Genomic DNA, 19,751 nt, shown 5'->3' on the forward strand with positions numbered 1-19,751 from the left:
GAATACTCCTCTTTATAGCTTCATACGCTCCCGCCGCCGAGCCAATGGGAACATCGCAGGCTGTGCGTCTCACCTGATTGGCTCGGCGGCGTAAGCGCCAGTGCTGTTATAATAACGGCGTTCCATAGGCAGTCACAATTTTACAGAGCTCTCCGACCTGTAACAACTGTACTTTCAACACTATGCCACCCAAAGCTAGCGGTAAAGCCATGAAGAAGGCTGGAAAGGCCCAGAAGAACATAACCAAGACCGATAAGAAGAAGAAGCGTAAGAGGAAGGAGAGTTACGCAATCTACATTTACAAGGTCCTGAAACAAGTTCACCCCGACACTGGAGTTTCCAGCAAGGCCATGAGCATTATGAATTCATTCGTTAACGACATCTTCGAACGAATTGCAGCTGAAGCCTCACGATTGGCCCACTACAACAAACGTTCAACCATCACCTCTCGGGAAATTCAGACTGCTGTTCGTCTTCTTCTTCCAGGAGAGTTGGCTAAGCACGCTGTTTCTGAAGGCACTAAAGCTGTCACCAAGTACACCAGTTCCAAGTAATCTGGTTAACATTCAAAAATAAAATCGGCCCTTTTCAGGGCCACCAATCTTTAATACGTTGGTCATTCTCATTACGCTGAGATTAATTTCAACAATTTATTTATTTTTAAACAATTTTATTTATTAAGGAGGCATCTCATTGAAAAATAAATCGTTCTCACTAGAGTAAAAAACAATTTTTTATGAAGCAAGTTTAACACCTTCAATAGCAGTTTTCATATTTTAGTCAGGTGTTTCGTTTTTTGACTAGACAAAATTTAACCATTAATTGATTTAATTTTCTCAAAAATTTTGCATTAAGTATCTCGACAGGAAAAGTCTTATCCTTGAAATTATTTATTCCGTATCAATTTCCGGAACATTCGTAATTGTCTGTGCAAAGTTAAATAGAATCGTTAACATGTGATTTTTTAATTTACGAATTTTTAAAAGTAACTCCAACCTCAACATTAAAAACTCGTTATGACGGACGAATCTTTTCTCATTCACGTTAAAAATAGACTGATAATAATAATTGGGATACAACTTCAAGCATATTCCAAAGAACCAATCAAATTGTGACGAGACGTCTTGAAAAACGTGGAAATACTCAAGAAAAGTAACGTTCCAAACCAAAGAAACTGAAATTAACGCGTTTAAACGATTTAGGCTCTCTCCATGGTCCGGATATCAAAAATAAAGAGGGCTCAACCGCCATAAATCATTCAGTCGAATAAATCTCCCTGGATTCATTTGCAGTTATAAAATCATCTCCACAAATAAAGAGCTCCGATTTTCAACGTTGGAATGGCGGAAGTGACGTCTCCGGTGGCCGCTTCAGCAGTGAAGAAAGTCACGAAGGATCCGAAGCCCAAGCCGAGTCATCCCAGCACATCCGAAATGGTGTTCTCAGCCATCAAGACTCTTGATGATCGCAAAGGATCATCCCTCCACGCCATCAAAAAGTACATGATTGAGACCTACCACGCGGACACTGAGAGACTCGCTCCATACATCAAGAAGTACCTGAAGGCGGCGGTTGAGTCTGAAACCATCATCCAGACCAAGGGAAAGGGTGCTACGGGATCATTCAAACTGCCCAAAGACGCTGGCAAGGCTAAACCCAAACCCAAAGTCGTCAATGGATCTCCGAAGAAGGCTGGGAAGGGACGACCTGCAGGAAAGAAGGCGGAGGCTGACGGTCAGTCGAAGAAGGCGTCTCCGAAGAAAGCAATGCAACCTGCTGGGGATAAGAAGATCGGGAAACCCAAGGCTGATAGGAGCAAGAGCGCCAGTCCATCCAAAGCGAAGAAGACCACCAAGGGACCCACTGCCAAGCCCAAAGTTCCCAAGCCGAAGACGTCTGCTTCGCCTAAAGTCAAGAAAACTACCCAGAAGATGTGAATTCCGAGTTCGTGATGATGATTAGTCATCGCTAATTAAACAATCGGCCCTTTTCAGGGCCAATAATTATTTTCTAACGTGAAAAACTAATTAGAACTCAAGGAAAATTGTAAATTTTGTCCCACTGTCAAGCCCAAAGTTTCTAAGCCAAAGACGTCTGCTTCACCCAAGGCCAAGAAAACTGCCCAGAAGAAGTGAATTCCAAATTCGCGATGATGATTAGTCATCACTAATTAAACAATCGGTCCTTTTCGGGGCAAATAATCACTTTCTAACGTGAAAAACTGATTAGAACTCAAGGGAAAATTGTAAATTTTGTAATGGGAGCGGAGATGAATTCTCATTGGTTCGCTCCTGTTGCATTTTTGATTGGCTGATGCTATACCAAGATGAGTATATAAAGAGGAGAATTGCAGTGGGTGGTCAGTTGATCTCTGAATCTCATGGGAAGTGGATCGGGAAGAGAATTTTATTCCTCGTGATGGAAAAAATTATTGAAAAGCGAACACCCGCAAAATTTTGTGAATAAAACACAGATGCATTCTCATTGGCTCGCGTCTATCTTACTTCTGATTGGCTGATGCGATCCAACGAGAGGATATAAAGAGGAGCACTTACGGTGACGGTCAGTTAATACCTGGACTTCATGGAGGATGGATCAGAGAAAGAGGATTTGTCTTGTATGATGAAAAGAATTGTTCAATGTCAAACGCAATTCGAAGCAAAATGTTGAATAGAGATTTTTATGCACTGTCTCTGATTCAAAAAGATGATGTTTTATAGCTTTCAATTTTTTAATTTCCCAACCTCTTTCTCTCATCCTTCTCTCCTGATTGTCAAACTAATTGCACACAATAACGATTGTGCTGGTGATTTGGAACAAATTAATTAAAGTAAATACTCGTGTTTAGAGTCTTAAATTGGAAGTCGAAGTGCGGTTCTAACTAGTGGCTTTACTTATTGTATACATGTGTAATTTGAAATATTTTATAAATAAAACTGAATTATTAATTAAAGAGTGAATTGTGAAGTGAAGTGACTTCAAGAAATAAAGTGATAACCTACCTTACCTGCAGTAATACCGGCAATGAATCAGTTATCCCGCCTGCCCTGTTTCTGAATCCTGTTCATCGGCTGGCGGATAATTGGTGAGTTATATTTACAGCCCCAAGTATGCGATGAATTAAATTTTAGACAGGAAGGAAAATTTTCCTACTCAGCAGTAAAATAAATGAAATTAATTTAAAAAAAATTAATTATCTGAAACCAATGTTTCTTCTATTATTCTGAGGATAACCTCTACTAGAATCCAAATATCAGGATATCGACAATAAAAACTCATGAATTATTAATAGGAAATAATGTTTATTATACAGTGTACATATTTATTAACTTCATTTATTTTATTTCTGTTATAAATTTTATATTAATAATTATATTATGCTTTGCCGAGCGACGAATGCCTTGATCAGTGTGCGCTTAGACTATAACAATCTCCGTAAAAAGTATAGAAACTTCTGTTTGTTAATGTATTTTTTTTTATTATTTTTATTTATTTTCATTTCTTTGAAAGCGATCAATCAATCATTGATCACCAAAGAATTTCCAAAATATGTCGCGCTGAAAACGGCAGAATCGTTCGGCACACAAATAAAAGTTACTGTCGAAGTTGAAGTAATTGGCGCATTGTATCTTTTATTTATTTATTTTTTCATCATTTTCACTTTAACTCGCTCAGTTTCATATCTTTTCCCCCCCGTGTTTGGCTTTCATTCCGCCCTGAATGAATTCTTCCGTTATCTCTCGTCAATTTCATCGCAACTCGCCGGCTCTGTCATTATCGCGAAAAAAAACGTGGCGTATATTCCCTATGCTCGCATCACACTTGGACGCATATATAGATTAGTTAATCCCTTGACAAAAAATTCCTCTTTATCCTCATTTTCTCCCTACAAATGTTAGTATCAGTTTATTCTTTATTTTTATATAATATGTGTAATAGAAATAATGTCGTTAATATATCTATAATGATTACCGTTTTTTCATTATTTTTTCTTCATTTTTAATGATAAAACTATCCGAATGGTACATTCGCTCCTAGTGGCCATGTTCGTACTAACTAAGTGTTTTCTCATTTTCTTTAATAATTAATTTATCCATCATCATTCCATATTTGCTCTTTTATTTCTCATGTAGTCTGTATGCGAGTGTCATTTCATTTTATTTTACTCTTGATTTGTTATCAGTGTGAAATAAGGTACGTCGTACAGAGAATACTTCTCGTCTTAGTTGTTCACAAAAAAGCTTGCCGAAATTGGGATGCGATTGCGCTTACACGAACGTACGAACATTGCACGTCTTACTCATTCCAATTCATTTACTCATTTGATTTTTCTTCATTTCTTTATTCTTTCAATTTCTTCCTCGATTCACACGTCAACTCTCATTTATTGAAAACTAGAAGTAACTATTGCATCGTTAGTTTCCACCAACGGAGCATCCACTTCCCTAGGACTCTGTGATTATAAAAAAGGAAATAGAAAAAATGGGAATTAATAGAAAAATTGCAACGATCGCGTCGCGTGCTCCGCCCGTACGTCCTTTTCCCCTTTTAACGATTTACTTTCAATGTTTGACGTTTGTGAACGAATCCCTCGTTCGCGTGTTATTTATTTTTTTTTTATTAATTTTTTATTTCCTGCTGCCGTCCAAAGTGACGACAAGCGTAATGTGCTTTCTTTTTTATTAATGAAAAAACGACGATTCATAAGGCGTGAAGAAAGTAAAATTCAAGGGAGAGATCAAACGCTTTGCCAACACGCAATTGATTCTTCTATTTTTCATTTTCAATTTATTTTTAATCGTTCAAACTGTCAATCAACTGATACATCATCCCATTAGTTAAAATAATCACATGAAAAATCTCTTGTATTATGTTAAAGATTGTTATCTAGCCTGCTAACGTAAGTGTCTGAGTGATAATTACTGCAATTATTTACTCATTGTTTAGCATATTACTGTGTATTTTCCCCTTATCATTTTGGTTTTTTCGTGTATTGTTTATATCAATAGTAATAAATCTACCTAATTACTTCATTTTTTCATTAAATATAATTGCAATAATAGGGGGGGGGGGACATTTTCCATCGTAAATCCACGCAATTCAAAAATTCGGAGATATAACATCGTATTGTCGCACAACGCACTTTCAACCGTATTCATTGCAATTATATAGGTTTTAAACAATCAATCGTAAAGTAAAAAGATTTTTCTTTCGTAGTCGAAACATTTGGTTTTAATTGCTCGCTGTAACTCGGTCGCAGTTCTCATTTGTTCATTAAAAAATTTTAAAATCAATATCAGAGTATTGAATCGACTAGAATTCTCAGGGAATTGATAAAACGTTATGGATCAAATCTCAGAGATTTTTTAATATCAAGAGACCCTTTTTGTAATTTTTAACAAAATGTTAAGTTTGATTTAACGTTTCATGATTTAGACACTTGTATTTTTCAAATAAATATCAATATCTCCATTTTTCATGTTTCAATTTCGTGGCACTAGGTCGTTTTGAAGCATCAAGCTACAGAAAAATTAAACAAATTGTAGTTACACGAGTGGAAAATTAGAAAAATCAATTTTTCTCGTAAAATTCTGTAGATTGAATGTATGTACATTCAGTAAATTCACTCATTCATTTATTTAGTTATTTAATCAATTATTTATATCATCCTGTGTGTGCCTCCCTAAGCTCAACACACTGATATGCTAAAACCTCACTTCTCACACTCTCACTCATACGCTCACTTATCGATCTATTGTGTACAGTTATTTATCTTCATTTTTTTTTCATTCAATTGCTTCATATTACATTGCTTAATCTCTTTGTTTCAACCTTGGAATTTTAGAATCATTGAAAGATCATAACGTCCTTCGATCCTTCCGTCCTGGCCCATAATTTCCCTATTTTTGGATTATATCATTCTACAATTTATAATAATAGTATAATAATTGAACTGCCGAAGATGACAGTCAAATGATCTTTTATCAATTATGATTAGTAATTTATCTTTCTCCTTTAACTATTTTACTTTTTTCTATCACGCACATGCTTCCATTATTACAATCCCTTCAATTTTTTTTTCAAGGGTCTTGACATATTCAGTGCTATATTGATTATGTAAAAATATACAGATTGAGTATGGGTGAGTCCTCAGTTGAGTATAAAAAAAATCTACCTTTCATTCTCTGTTAACTTCGGCATCTTGCACGGTTGCTTATTGAATATTAAAAAATTGGTGATATCGCAATGAAAAATCGGTGTAGAATGTACAGTATTATAAATAGAAATTAATGCCAGGGTACATCAGCTAATTATAGTTATCTTAATACTGCTCATCAGATTGTGTGAAAAGAGGAGAAATAAAATGATAAAAAATAAGCGTATGTCAATCGAATTATGATGCGATCGTCATGATTCGAGTTTTATGTTGGACTAGATTCATTTGCGTACGTAAGGATCACAGTTTTTTAGCGTTTTAGTCGTCGACCAGTTCGGAAAATTAAAATACTCATTGAAAAACTCTCGCTACGAGACTCCGGTCGTTCTTATGAGTCAGTTTTAAGTAATTTTAATTTTATGGGGATGCTTTTTGTGTGTATTAGCTCATAAAACCCACTTGTTGATCAACTGTTGCATCTTCTGTTGAGAGTCATGCGCACGTATAATCCCCAATCAACTTCGTGTTTAGAGGTTTTATATAATCTCATGAATCTCTAATCAACTAAAAAAATTAATATCTAAATTTTCTAGCGAATGCATTGCTGACGAATTATTCTTGCTTTTCGCGGAAATATTATCGCGTATGTACTATTCCTCGACTAGAATTACATACGGAAATATCAATTTGCGCAAGTATACAAGCTTAATGAAAGATTTGTTGAAAGCGGAATGTATATTTAGTTGTAATTAAAGCGATAATGGTTATTCCGTTCGTTAACGCTCAGCACTCCGTTCTTCATTCGTTTACACGAGCCTCGCGGTGGCCTTGACCGATATTAATAATGATGATTAAATGTTATCTGTTTATATTCAGTAGTGAAGTCGTAACATCTGGTGGGAGAATTTTTTTTTCATATTTTTATTGAATCTTCAACTATCTCGATAGTGAGTGATTTTGGGATTTTTTGGATTCTTGATTTTCAATAGCTAATATGGGAAATGAGAATAATCCGGGAATCAGGAGTCGGAAATTTTTCTAAACTCTCAATCTTGAATTTATGAATTCTGAATAATCAAAAATTTAATTTATAACTTTCAATCTTGAAAATGTTAAGAATTAGAAATATTCCTCAAGTCTCAATCCTGAAATTAGAAATCAGGAATATTCCTGAATTCGACAATAAGTAATGCAAACTTTTATCATCTCCAAAAAAGTAGAAATTTTCTCCCAAAATCACAGGTCCCCGAGGCAACTTAAGTACTACAACTTCACTATTGAATTGAAAAATCGATATTCGACTAGAAATTCTTTTTTTCCCTAAAACAATGATTAATGGCTCGAAATCTAGAAAGTGAATTGAGTTCACGTATGAATCATACTCATCATTATCCACCAGGAGGAAGGATGACCGAAAAAATGTTCGGGAGGTCGTTCTTTCAATCATTCACTCGTCATAACAAAATCATCATTTTATAAACGCGACACGCCGGCTGTCAATATCAAATCCGAAATAATTTTCCTTTAATCTCCGTGCATTTATCAACCCCATCATTATCATTGTTATCATCACCGGGGTCATCTGAGTATCTCGTTTCATATCATCTTGATCATCTTGTGTCATTGATTTACATTTAATTTTAGAGTCCACTTTCAATCATTATATGTATATTATCGCATCTTAACTTTTAAGAATTTTTATTTATTCATTAATTTTAAAAACTTCATTTTTTTTATTTCACTTTTTTTTACTCTTTGGCGGTTAATTATTTAAAATATGTTTTTGTTTGTTTACTTTATTTCTCATTCAGCTACTTTTCTTCTTTTTTTTTATCTATTCAATATTATCATTTTATTTTCAGTTATATGCATGATCTTTTCATTTATATTAACCATGTAGGTAGTATAGATTATTATCTTATATGGTAATAATGATAATAAAAATAATAGTAATAATTATAATCGTAATTCATAATTCATAATAATTGTTTTTTTTATTTATAATATATGTATAATATTTATATTATTTATATAATTGTGTATGCAAACGTACATATATGAATCCTTTCCGCTAGACTGGCACATATGTACGTGTGCATACATGTGTCCTTTGTTTATTACGCCTAAATGGCCTGCTATATAAAACTATGCTATGCAATTCGTCTCTATAACGCCCGATAATAATTATCCTTGCCCTTTTGCGCATTATTCATGTTGATTAGATTTTGTTAATTTTCCTCCGTGTTTTTTTAAAATGTAATTGTTTGTTAATAACACTGGGTTATCCCCACTCTTCCCTCGGATTTTCTTATACACGTTACTGATTCGTCGATTCGTGGACGCGCGGATATGATGCCCATTATTCACCGAGAAATCCTTATTTTTTTGGTAAGGAAGAAAACTTGATAATTCGGTTTAGGAAGGGATGATGAGTGGAGTTGAGGTTTTTTAAGGTTTGTTTAGAAAGGAACGGTTGGTCCCCGGATGAATTGAAAAATGACCGGGCTAGATTCCGTGGGAATCAGGAGGGATTTTGCACGCGTCTAGAGGAAATTCGGTTTTGATTAGGAGTTGAAATTTGAGAGTATTTCTTGGGAATTCCTCAGGAATTAGAGATATTCTTGATTTAGGATTAGGAATTAGGAATATTCTCGATCCTGAAATTAAGAATCAGGAATATTCCTGATTCTCAATCTTAAAATAAGGAATCAACAAACCCTGAAATCTAAAAGCTATTTTTCACATTAGATTTTTTTTATTTCAATTCTGTAGTTATAATTCAAGAATAGTCTTCAATCGTTGTGACTGTGAAATTAGGAATCAGACGTTTTTGTAAACCGTCAATCCTGAAACAAAGAATCCGGAATATTTCTGAATTCTCAATCCTAAAATTAGGAATCAGCAAATCCTGCATCCTAAATCTCATTTTTCAGATCAGAATTCTTCACCTCAAAAACTGGTCATAAAAAGTCACAAAATTAGGAGTCATCAGGATTTAACTCCTGAACGTTCCGCTAATAATTTTCCTATTAACCAAACATCCAACTTTAGTCGCGCGAAATATCAAAGCTCAGGATGGGCACCTGCCTACGCGTGTTTAGGAGTGATGACACGGCCACAGAAGGATTTTTTTCCTCTTCTGTACAAGTGTACCAAATCTTCAAGCTTCACCATTAAGACTTGATCAATCATGTTTCATTGTTACAATTACAGTGTACAAGAGATGTGGACCTCGCAAATTATCATTTTATATACAGACGAATCTCTAGTGTCAACAATTCCCTAAATTTTTCATTTTAATAATTCTCTCCAATGCGTGTATACCTCTCGTGGATTGTAATGCCAGCTTTCCTGTTTGAATCACATAAACCGAACAAATGATTGGATTTTTCCATCGAAAATCTCAATAGTCTCACTTCCAATTATTCTCCATACGAAGTAATCAAACTAAATGAAAACAATGCACAGTTGGAAATATGAATATCGCGCCGGTGATTTGATTATGACATTAAGGGTACGTATTCTCACGTTTTAAGTCTATTCAGTATTCATGTGTAAGTCTGTAGTAAAGAGATAGTACAAGGGATTCTTTTATTTCCTCACAAGCTTCCTCTTAATAAGAATTCTCACATTATTCATAATACGAGATTTTTTTTATTTACTTTTTCTTTTTTACGCAAATAATTGCAAAAAACATACCCTGTTTCCTAAAATTCGCCTGAACACGTTTAAGCATCAGTATTAAAATTACTTCTCTGTTGCACATCCATTTGGCGTGTCCGCGCGCGACATTAAATTCCAATTGAATTTCACGTCAAATTGGGCATTCGGTTGAAACGCGATGTACAGTCGATTAGAGGGGCGGGGGAGGGAGGGCAGGTTTAGATGATGGAGGGGGCAAGGCTTGTCTATTTCTTTTTTAATCTTTTTTTTTTTCATTTATTTCCCTGTATCAGCCATTTCGAATTGTCATACTCTGCAATTTGTGTTATGTATTTAAGTGTGTAGTTACTGCAATGTTGTTTCAATACAAAAGAAAAAAAATCATTATCGACTTCATTCCACGAGTGCATTTGTCTCATCCAAATACCAATCGATTGACATTCATCCCCTCGTTTTGTCTCTCGTTTAATCGTCTTCATCGATGAATCACACGTCATGTAAAAATAAATTCAAAGCTTGATTTTTCTTTTTTCTCTACGATTTTTCGAGACTTAGAATTGAACTGTTTTTTAACATTTTTATTTCATTTTTTTTACTCTATCAGTATCAAGGTAATTTTTTTCATATTGAAAGATGCCACACTACATCGTTCCTCCTGTTCACTAGCAAAAAAATTTCATCTCGATAAAATAGCTGTCATGATTATTTATCTTTCATGTATATCTCATAACAAGATACAGATTTTCCATCTTTCATTGTTTCTCTGTTTTAGCATGGTCACTAATTTCATTAAACACTAGGTATTATTGTAATCGTTAAATTGTAAAATCATGTTCATTTTTTTTTTTTTCATTTTCCATGCCTCCTCGTTTTAAAAAGCTTACATTCGTAGTGATATTATTATTTGGTGCTCGCATAAGTATTTGTTACCAATTCCGTTATAACCTTGGTGAAATTGGTGATGGTTTTACGCGCGAATTAATTTATATTTTAATTCATTATTCATTCAAATCCCTCCAGTTCCATTGTTCAACGATCTGGTATTATTCTCAGCCCCGTCGTCACAATCAATCCCTATTAACATTTCAATTTCCTTACAGCCAGGAAGAGTTAAATAAAATGGAAAAATAATTGCTGAAAAAATTCTAGATAGCGTGACTCAGTTATTTCAACGTTTTTTTTTATTCCAAATTATTTTTTCCTCTGTTCAATTATTTCTACGTCGTATCTAAGCCCGGACTTTTGACTCTACAATTCATCGCGGTATTGTTACTATTATCTCTTTAAGTTCATATTTTCTTTTACAAACGCAACTGGCGAAATGTGCGTATGTATTTACAATTTTTTCTTTCCTCCGCGCATGTATTTACAACGCACGATTGTTTCGTGTTTTTTTTTAATAGTACATACGTGTAGATGTGGACCGTTGCGATGCTCAGGCGTTGGGAATTATTCGTGCCGTTCAGCTCCAACTTGGCGTCAAAAACTCTCACACATTTTGTATTCAAATCTATTGACGGATTTTTTTTGAAAATGCGTGGAGTTGCTAATAATTTTTTTTTATCAACGCCATCTCGCAAATTTTCTCTATGTACGTATTAAATAATGCTTAGTATAATCTCAACCATTTCTCCAATTTATATCCGTATTATCAGATTATATTGTTTGATGCCTTTTATTTAAACTCGATTTCAATTGTTTATTCATTCAATAATTGGTTACGCGTTAACATAACATTATTAATTCGTGCCACCGTTGGTACCACTAAGCTTTGGTGATAATTTTCAATAACAACATGTTGTTTACACTGATTTCTTGCGCACTGTCGAGGTCAACATTGATTCATCATTAATTTGTCGTTTACCAACATTTCAGTTTATTCACTTGAATTTCATCACTGCATTTAATTCTCTGATAATTCATTATTTAGTCTAAGTGATTTTTCTCTTTCAATAAAACTATAATTAATAATTCGCTAAGCCCCTAGTTTGACTCTCGATCAATATATTAATTCTTTATATTTATATATTTATATACGCATAAATTCATATGCTTTCAATGCTTTTTTTTTACATTTTCCTTTTTTTCACGTTTTTTCCTCCCTTTTTGGTTTCATCTTTTAATAGTAGTAATATTTGGTACTTTGGTTGATTATTTTCTCTAGGTTAGAGCAATCACTGCGTTTTGTCAAAACGGTCGTTCGATCGTTTTTAATCCCTTACCACCCCACCCGCCCCCTGTGATAGCATCACTCTCGGGATTGCCATGGTATGACCTCAATTGAATTTATTTATTGGCGTGTGTCGCTAAAAAATCAAAAATTCTTTCAAACAAAAGTGTAAAATAAAGAAATATAACAGTTGACTAGGTAAAAATTTTGTTTGAAAGATTTGAGATTTTTCAAAATCTTCATTGAATCATTTATTCAATTGAAATAAAAAATGAATTTCAACGGGCATTGCTCCACTTATCGTTTTTATCCCTCGTTTTTTTACATTTTTCACAGCCTGATTGCAATTCCTCGAGAGATACCAACCCGACAGTGATTTATTGGACGTCATTATTTGGTTTTATTTTAATTATACTATTCTCTTTCGACATTATTATGCTCGATCGAACGAACGTGATCTCTCTATTTCCATATTTTTGGACTAGTTTTCTTTGGTTAATTCAAATAATATATCACGCCCCACGTCTGCGCTAATGACTGAATCGATATGAATTTGAAAAATAGCTTTTGGAAATTTTATTTGTGGTCAAGTGATTGGAAAAATCTTTTGACAGTGTATGGAGTCAGTTTGAGAGACATTGCGTTCATGATCCATTACCGAAGAAAGAACGCACTTGAGAGGATACACTTCTCTTTCAAAACGAGCTTGAGGACGCGACGCCGTTGGCTACAAACTACCAGTTTGTGGTTTTTTTTAAATTTTTCCTATCGTGGTATATAAAACCTACTACCTCGATATTTTAAACTTGATGTATAATTATATATTATTATGTATAATATATTATGTATATTTATATTTATTTATATGCGTATCGTGAGAATAGTTCTGTATTTTGTTCAATATCCTGTAGTGGATTTTTTATTCTCTGGATTTCGTCTTTTTTTCCTTCGGTTTATTTTCAATTATTCTTGTTTGTGCGATGCCCATGGAGGAAAAACGTCAACTAGACGAATTATTTTCCACTCCACTTACCCCTGTCGATTGTCCTCATGGATAAGACGAATGACTTTCGGAATTCTCCTCGATTTATCCAGAATTATGGCGATATTTAACGTGGATAGTTCAGACATTCTTCAGTTTATTTGGTTATGGTTATTATGTTCCTCTGTATCCTCTTTCTATTGCCGGCAAGCCCTCTGTCGGAGGCGTCCATAATTAGAGATAACCTCTCTCGTTCAGCTTGATACTTGCTATATTTAATCTCTAGAGAATTAACTAACTAGTATACTAGATTGTTACGGTGAAGAGTATTGTTGCGATGATTCGTACTCTTCACGGTTGATCGTCGAGCGTCCAATGGGCACCCATTTTCATTCGTGGTCTGTAATTAATGGATAAAATCGAAATTAGTTCCATTGAGGGAAGAACATTAATTCTAATCACTATTTTTGCAGTTAAGTTTCACGAAAAAAATTTATTGTCCGGAGTCGTTCAAAATGAGAATTTTGTAATTTTAGTAGTGGAGTATAAGATTTCGGACAAATTAATAGTTCACTAGACATATACGTACTCTACAACCAGTGACGTAGGGCGTGACCCGGCCAGGATATCTAGGCTAGGTCGTGGGTTAGTACGGCTTGGTGTCCTTGGGCCTCTTCAATTGTACCTTTAGTCGCTTCATCCCTATTTGGAAGCCGTTCATCGCCTGAATCGCCGCCTGTGCACTCGCTTGATTATCAAATGACACGAAACCTAAACGAGAAAAACAAAATGTCATCAAAATAAATTAACCAATTTACGTAACGAATCGTCTCTCCGTGAAATTGAAAAAAAAAGAGAAATACTCGAGACGATATTGAACTTGGAGTCCTTAAGGTCTGAATTTTCCATTTGAAATAAAAAACTTTTAATGAACTATATTATCCGGAGTTCACCAAGGCTAAGAAGAGGGAGAGGGAGGAGCAATCGGGCCGTCATAACGAAGGGACTTTGCCGAAAAGTCTTTTCAAGAAAAGGCTGAACGAATTTCGAAGCCGTTAGGAGCAGAAGTTTTTTTCTTATCGAGATTATGAGGAGTCTCTCGTGAAATTTCTCTCCATTAACAAGCGTTATGCACTGTCTTATTGGTTTCCACAGAATTTTAATGAAGTTTGAGACACTCGACAAGAAGTGAGTTACATTACGCAAAATTAGGACAAAGAAAAAACTCGAGTTTTTATTTTTACGCGAAATTAGTTTCAATAAATTCAGTGCAAAGTGTAAATTCAATTGTATAAAAGTTAAATCATGTAAAGGATCGATTGTGTATGGGAAATAGCCGAGGGAGTATCTCGTATCTCCCGCGGAGAATCACGTTTATATCAGAACGCACAAAGGATATCTCCGGCGATAGGCATTTCGTTGGTGCGATTCTTTCTCTCTCTTTTTTTTTATCCTGTACGAACTATAAAAGGAATGTGATTCGACGGCTCCAGGGTAGGCGTTTATGGAAACGACATTCTGACCCGGGCACACAGACGCAATGGAGGGGTTCTAACTCCCAACTACTATCACTTTTTTTTTCCTCCCTCCTTTTTCTCCTATAGTCCAGGGTACGAGTATAGCCTCCGGGGTGGATATATTCGAAGCTGGATGACCGGAGATAGGGCTCTAGTAGGTTGAGGCACTCGGAGAGATAAAATCGTTCCTGCTTCTCGCTTTTCTCTACTTGTCTCCCTCACTCTACGGCATCCCCATCGAACCAGGGATGGTTATACTATATATAGGGGCTGCAACCCCTTTCAATGAAGTGAAGACCGATCGATGGTTTTACTACCGTAGGGGGAGAAAGATTTTTTCTTTGCTAAATTAATGAGAAAAAGTTTCTACGTTAAGCTTGAGGAGTGTTACTATTTAGCTAATAGATGTATCGTTATTTAACGTCGGTGTTTTTTTTCATTTTTTCGTCTGTGAAAAATAAATGATAATAGTGAAGATCATCTTGACATGAAGATCATGAAGATCGTCTTGAAGTGATGGACGCCAGAATAGCATTCGTTTTGATGAAAGTCTCGAGAATACTTGTCTGAAGAACGGCTTTAATGAATATTAGATTGAAATTTTGTGAAATTACTCAAGTTTTCATGTTATTTCAACAAAAGCTATGGCGAGGGGGGTCTTATTGACTTTGCACTTGCACTTGAAAACTGTAATTCTCTTCAAGGAAAGTTGGAATTGTTGAGGAGATGAAACTTCTCTTCGTTTGGAATTTCAAGTTTGATTACTAGTGATTACAATTAAAATCTAGGATAAAATGAAATCTGGGTATTCTTAATTGGGTTTCACGGTTCGATATCAAGGCGTTTTTGATAGTTTTGGTCATGTAGTCAGTAGTTGAGCAGTGGCAAATTGGTTGTCGGTTTCGTTAAAACGATTTATGAGTCAATCCCGCTCAAAGAATTGCTCACAATGTTCGCACCGCAGCTTAGAGTTTCAAATCATGATGCCGTTATGTGAGAAACTTTTCATTAGATAATGAAATCGATTCAGGAATATGGAATTAGGCATTCGCTTCTTCATGACGTAGATTTCTGCTTCCGAAATTGCTCACACGGTTGCTCGGAATTGGTTTTATGGTCCAAATCCATGATTAGATGGAATCATCCAATAATTTATCAACTTACCGAAGCATTTACTTTGATTAGTCGCTCGATCGATGAATACTTTTGATGAGATAACACTGCCAAATGGCATAAACATCTGCATCAGCTCAGTATCACCAAACTCCTGGGGCAGGTGGTAGATGAACAGGTTACAGCCCTCGGGTCCTGACAGAGAGCATCCTATCATATAAATCAGAGCACATCTAAACAACTAACCTTGAAGTATAATACTCAAGTTATAATGTTTAATCTTTAATCTCTCAATGAATTTTTAATTCCTTGTATTTTATGCCGCCTGTACCGAGTCGCCGAGTCGCAGTTCCATGTGGTGCCGATCAAAATTAGTTAAATATTATTCTCAAATAACTATCGGTCATTAGCAAGAGCAACAGATTAATCATATTAATTAATGAACTGATTGGATGATGAATGAATGATTTGATGATTTGGTGATTATGATCTTAATTCTAACCAATGAAATGAATGAATGGATGGTTTCCTTCATCGACCCCAAATGATCTCAAATCAATGACTGAATGATCCAATAAAAATGACGAATACTGATAAGCACAAATGAATGTTACAATGAACGATAAATGAATTTGAATCGATAACAGGCAGAATGAAAGTGACTTTGAGGCATTTAACTCTCGTACAGCCGGAGCTTTTGTTCATCAATGCAATGACTGAATCAATTATTCTCAATAAAAAATCAGGAGAATTGGATTTCTCTTTTTTTTTCATGTAACGTTGAGTATTTATACTTTCAATTGTACACACACAAACACGGGGATACACAAGACAGGCATTTGGATAAGTTCATTCATCTCATGTACAAGGTTCTTTGGTGGTAATGATGATGATAATGAGAATGATCATGACGTATGGATGATTGGGTGGCGCTATCTCTCGACATTTATCATGATTCCCTCCGGCGATAGTCAACTCGATAGCCAGAATAAGTGAACAAAACAGATCATAAATAGTTGATGAAGAACTGCTTGAACTCGCTGGTTATTTCGCCGGTTTGCCGTCTGGATTAATCATGCAATTATGATTACAAACTTCAAAGTTTCGCGGAAGTGTTCCATTGGGAGTCCTTTGCAATGGGCCACCGAGTGGCGAACGTATTCCGCATTTCCCCGTATTTTCGGTTTAACTGAGGAGGGGGCTAGGACTTTTAGTCTCAGCATTTCGCTAATCGCTGTTCGTAATTTTATGTCTCTGAGGAAATACATCTAGGTAAAACCTTAACTGAATCTAGTGCGGTTCAACGTATGTCCCTGTAGACCTGGCAATATACTCGGTGTGATATAGCTCTGAATGATGTTATTATTCCGTATATTGGAATATTTCAATGTTAATAAGCCGAAAAAATTTTAGTCAATTTGTGACATTCAGGGGTTGACGGGAAATGGATCGAAAAATAGAATCAAGTGCTTTGTTCCATTACGTTGTTGAACGGAAAAATGATATCGATGTTGACTCAAAATTATCATAATGGTGTAATATATAATGAATGAACATTCAGTGTGCAAGATAATATCGTTAACACCGACAACGGTAACACGCTCTTCTTTCTATACATAAATGACCATAATGAGTATACCAACATATTGATGTGACACGTAAACAATTAATTGGATAAATCAATATCGATGTCGGTTGTACTGTGTGGAAGCTAGACACAGCGCAAGTAAATAGTGAAAAATGTGTCTTCGAGGCGGATTGAAATGGAAACCACATGAATTCAGCAATAAAGTGAGGCAATATAATAGAGCAGTCGTTTTTTCCGGCATCTGATATTGAATTATTTCGATAACGAGTGATTTTAGAGGCAATCAATTTTTATTCCACTCAAATTTCAAGAAATTTCGTCATTGCAAGTCCTAATTCCATGAAAAAATCAATGAGAAAATTAATAGACATCACTAGGCTTCCATTGAATTTATTCTTAAATTATCGATTAATTGAAAATTCAAATAAATATGAAATTAACTTTTTTTTAAATCACTCATTGTCAGGATAATTCCACATCTTGAAATTTTATTTTTCATCTTTTTACTACTGAACTGCAGCGCTATATCTCAGTAATAGAAAACATCTTGATAATGGGCTAATCGATCTGATTAATATTTAGTCATCAAGCAAAAAAACAGTCAAAACAGTCAACTCAGCATCATGCTCTGATCACTATTGCCCGGTTAATATTATTATTTCGTCGGACTTATGGTGCGGGAGATGGCGGGCTCGATTACCGACCGTCTCGGTTGATATCTTTCATGAAAATATATCCGAGTATTGAACACATATTAACTAAGATCCAAATATTATTCCATTAAAATGGAATAAATTGATGAGCAATTAATGAATAATTAAATAAATTCTCCGACATTAAATAGTGTTCGAATAACCTGCCAAATATGAATGCATCGGAAGCTAAAATTGTTCGATGAATAACCGTTTGGAGCATGGAAATAAGGCGATGCTAGTGCGCGGTAAACTTTCCATTATCACAGTCATGTTACAGTGCCGTCGGGCACACCGGCAAAGTAATTAAAACTTTCTTTTTATTTGCATTATCTCATTGTAAGCCATCGTATATTGTAATAATGGCGAGTTGTTAATTGCAATTAGGCGCTACCCCTAAACCTTTTCTCTCTCTTTCACTTTTATCAGCCACCCAGAATCTTGTTTTCTTTTCACTGGTGGATAAAGGCTCGGGCGAGCCTGACAATTCTACCCGCCATTCCCCATCATTTTACAGGATCTACATTCTCCTAGTTCTAGCATTTTTAATTGCGTGAGGAATCGTTAACGACGGACGAGGACGAGTTCAAACTGAGATAATTAATTCGACGTTACTATTGAACTGAATGAATTTTATTTTATTTAGCTTCATTGTTATTATTATCATCATGGGAGAGTTGTTTCATTTATTTAAGTTTTTTTTTGTTTTTCTCTTCTTTGTTTTGTTGGAAGGGGGGTTGAACATATATTACTGGATCTGATAGTTCTACATATGGATAAACACACAGAACAAACACGTCTTTTGCAAATAACAATCAACAGCCAACAACACTTGTCATCATATAGAGTACTTTTTTTATTTTAATTAATTATCGTCGTTATGTTTCTCTTATTTTCCCTGAAACTTACCTTCTCTCTGCGTCGGTGCAACCGCTGTCATCGGCTGAGGTATGGCCTGGGGAAACTGGCCGTAGACGGCGCCATAAGCTGCGACAATAACAAATAACAGTGACATCATGAAAAACGGTGAAACATTGAGAAATAAAAATATAAATGATATTGAAACAAAAATTGGGATAATATCGCGTGCGACAGCGAGTCATATTTATAGGGGGAAAAAATTCTGCCATGCACCAAAACAACCAGTATTTTTATTTATATTATCCTATATTTTTCCTCTCTCTGCGTATTATCTGTCGAAATAGACTCTGGATAACTGATACGGTGGATGTGCTCCTTTACTCGTCACGAAAATATTTATTCTGCTTTTTATAGAACAGGTGATTGATAACATTTCGGTTTATTCGAAGAGTTAAAAATTGTTTGACCATATGAATGTTTTTTTGAGCTCAAACGAAAGAGCGGGTCGAGAAATGGCGTGCTAGGACCTCTAACGATGGTTTTGAACGAGGGGAGACTCCTAGACCCCAATAATCTATACATACTCCTAGACCCCATTGTCCTCCTAGACAATGATGTCACAACTCTGCTGTTCAATTGAAAACAGACATCATCTTTAGAGACATTTGTCATGTTTAGAGGCTCTGGCACGTCATTTCTCGACCCGCTCTTTCATTTGAGCCAAAAAAACATTCATATCTTGTCTGACATCTCTGCTACAAACTCTGGTCATCAACTCTGGTTTTCAGTTGAAATTGGAATTGTTAATTTACACAATAATAGGAGTGCATTGACGATTTTTTCTTAACTCGCAAAAATCTTCAAACAATTTGCTACCGATTGGTGATAAAATTTTGTGGAAATAATGAAGTAGGGGGGATAACGCCTTTTTTTTCAGTAGGAGATTTTTCAAAAATTTATTTTAAAAAAAGTCCTAACTAGCAAATGTTTTTTATTAGCTCGCAATTC

The 19,751-nt window shown here is 35.2% G+C and overlaps 3 protein-coding genes across 9 annotated transcripts in view; 2 read left to right on the forward strand and 1 right to left on the reverse strand.

Annotated features, from left to right (window-relative positions):
- The first annotated feature begins 151 nt into the window (after positions 1-151).
- Positions 152-554, forward strand: LOC107035430 (histone H2B). The gene has a single exon (XM_015252807.2). It carries the CDS (start codon positions 183-185, stop codon positions 552-554), a length of 372 nt encoding a protein of 123 aa, XP_015108293.1. The 5' UTR covers positions 152-182.
- Positions 555-1,281: 727 nt separating this feature from the next.
- Positions 1,282-1,938, forward strand: LOC107035425 (histone H1B). Its single transcript, XM_015252803.1, has one exon. The coding sequence runs from the start codon at positions 1,341-1,343 to the stop codon at positions 1,935-1,937; it is 597 nt and encodes a 198-aa protein (XP_015108289.1). The 5' UTR covers positions 1,282-1,340; the 3' UTR covers position 1,938.
- A 10,263-nt stretch (positions 1,939-12,201) lies between these two features.
- LOC107035442 (CUGBP Elav-like family member 4) overlaps positions 12,202-19,751 on the reverse strand; it is a 338,453-nt gene continuing 330,903 nt past the window's right edge. For all 7 annotated transcript variants that reach the window (XM_015252830.1, XM_015252829.1, XM_015252831.1 and 4 more), the window contains 4 exons: positions 18,792-18,869; positions 15,654-15,812; positions 13,562-13,743; positions 12,202-13,372 (listed from right to left, as the gene is read on the reverse strand). In XM_015252830.1, coding sequence (XP_015108316.1) covers positions 13,619-13,743; positions 15,654-15,812; positions 18,792-18,869 — 362 coding nt within the window. In that variant the 3' untranslated portion in view covers positions 12,202-13,372; positions 13,562-13,618. The remainder of the gene's footprint in view (positions 13,373-13,561; positions 13,744-15,653; positions 15,813-18,791; positions 18,870-19,751) is intronic.

The sequence above is a fragment of the Diachasma alloeum genome, unplaced genomic scaffold, assembly GCF_001412515.2.
Source record: "Diachasma alloeum isolate Michigan unplaced genomic scaffold, Dall2.0 Dall_scaffold_00198, whole genome shotgun sequence".
Taxonomy (NCBI): Eukaryota; Metazoa; Arthropoda; class Insecta; order Hymenoptera; family Braconidae; genus Diachasma; species Diachasma alloeum.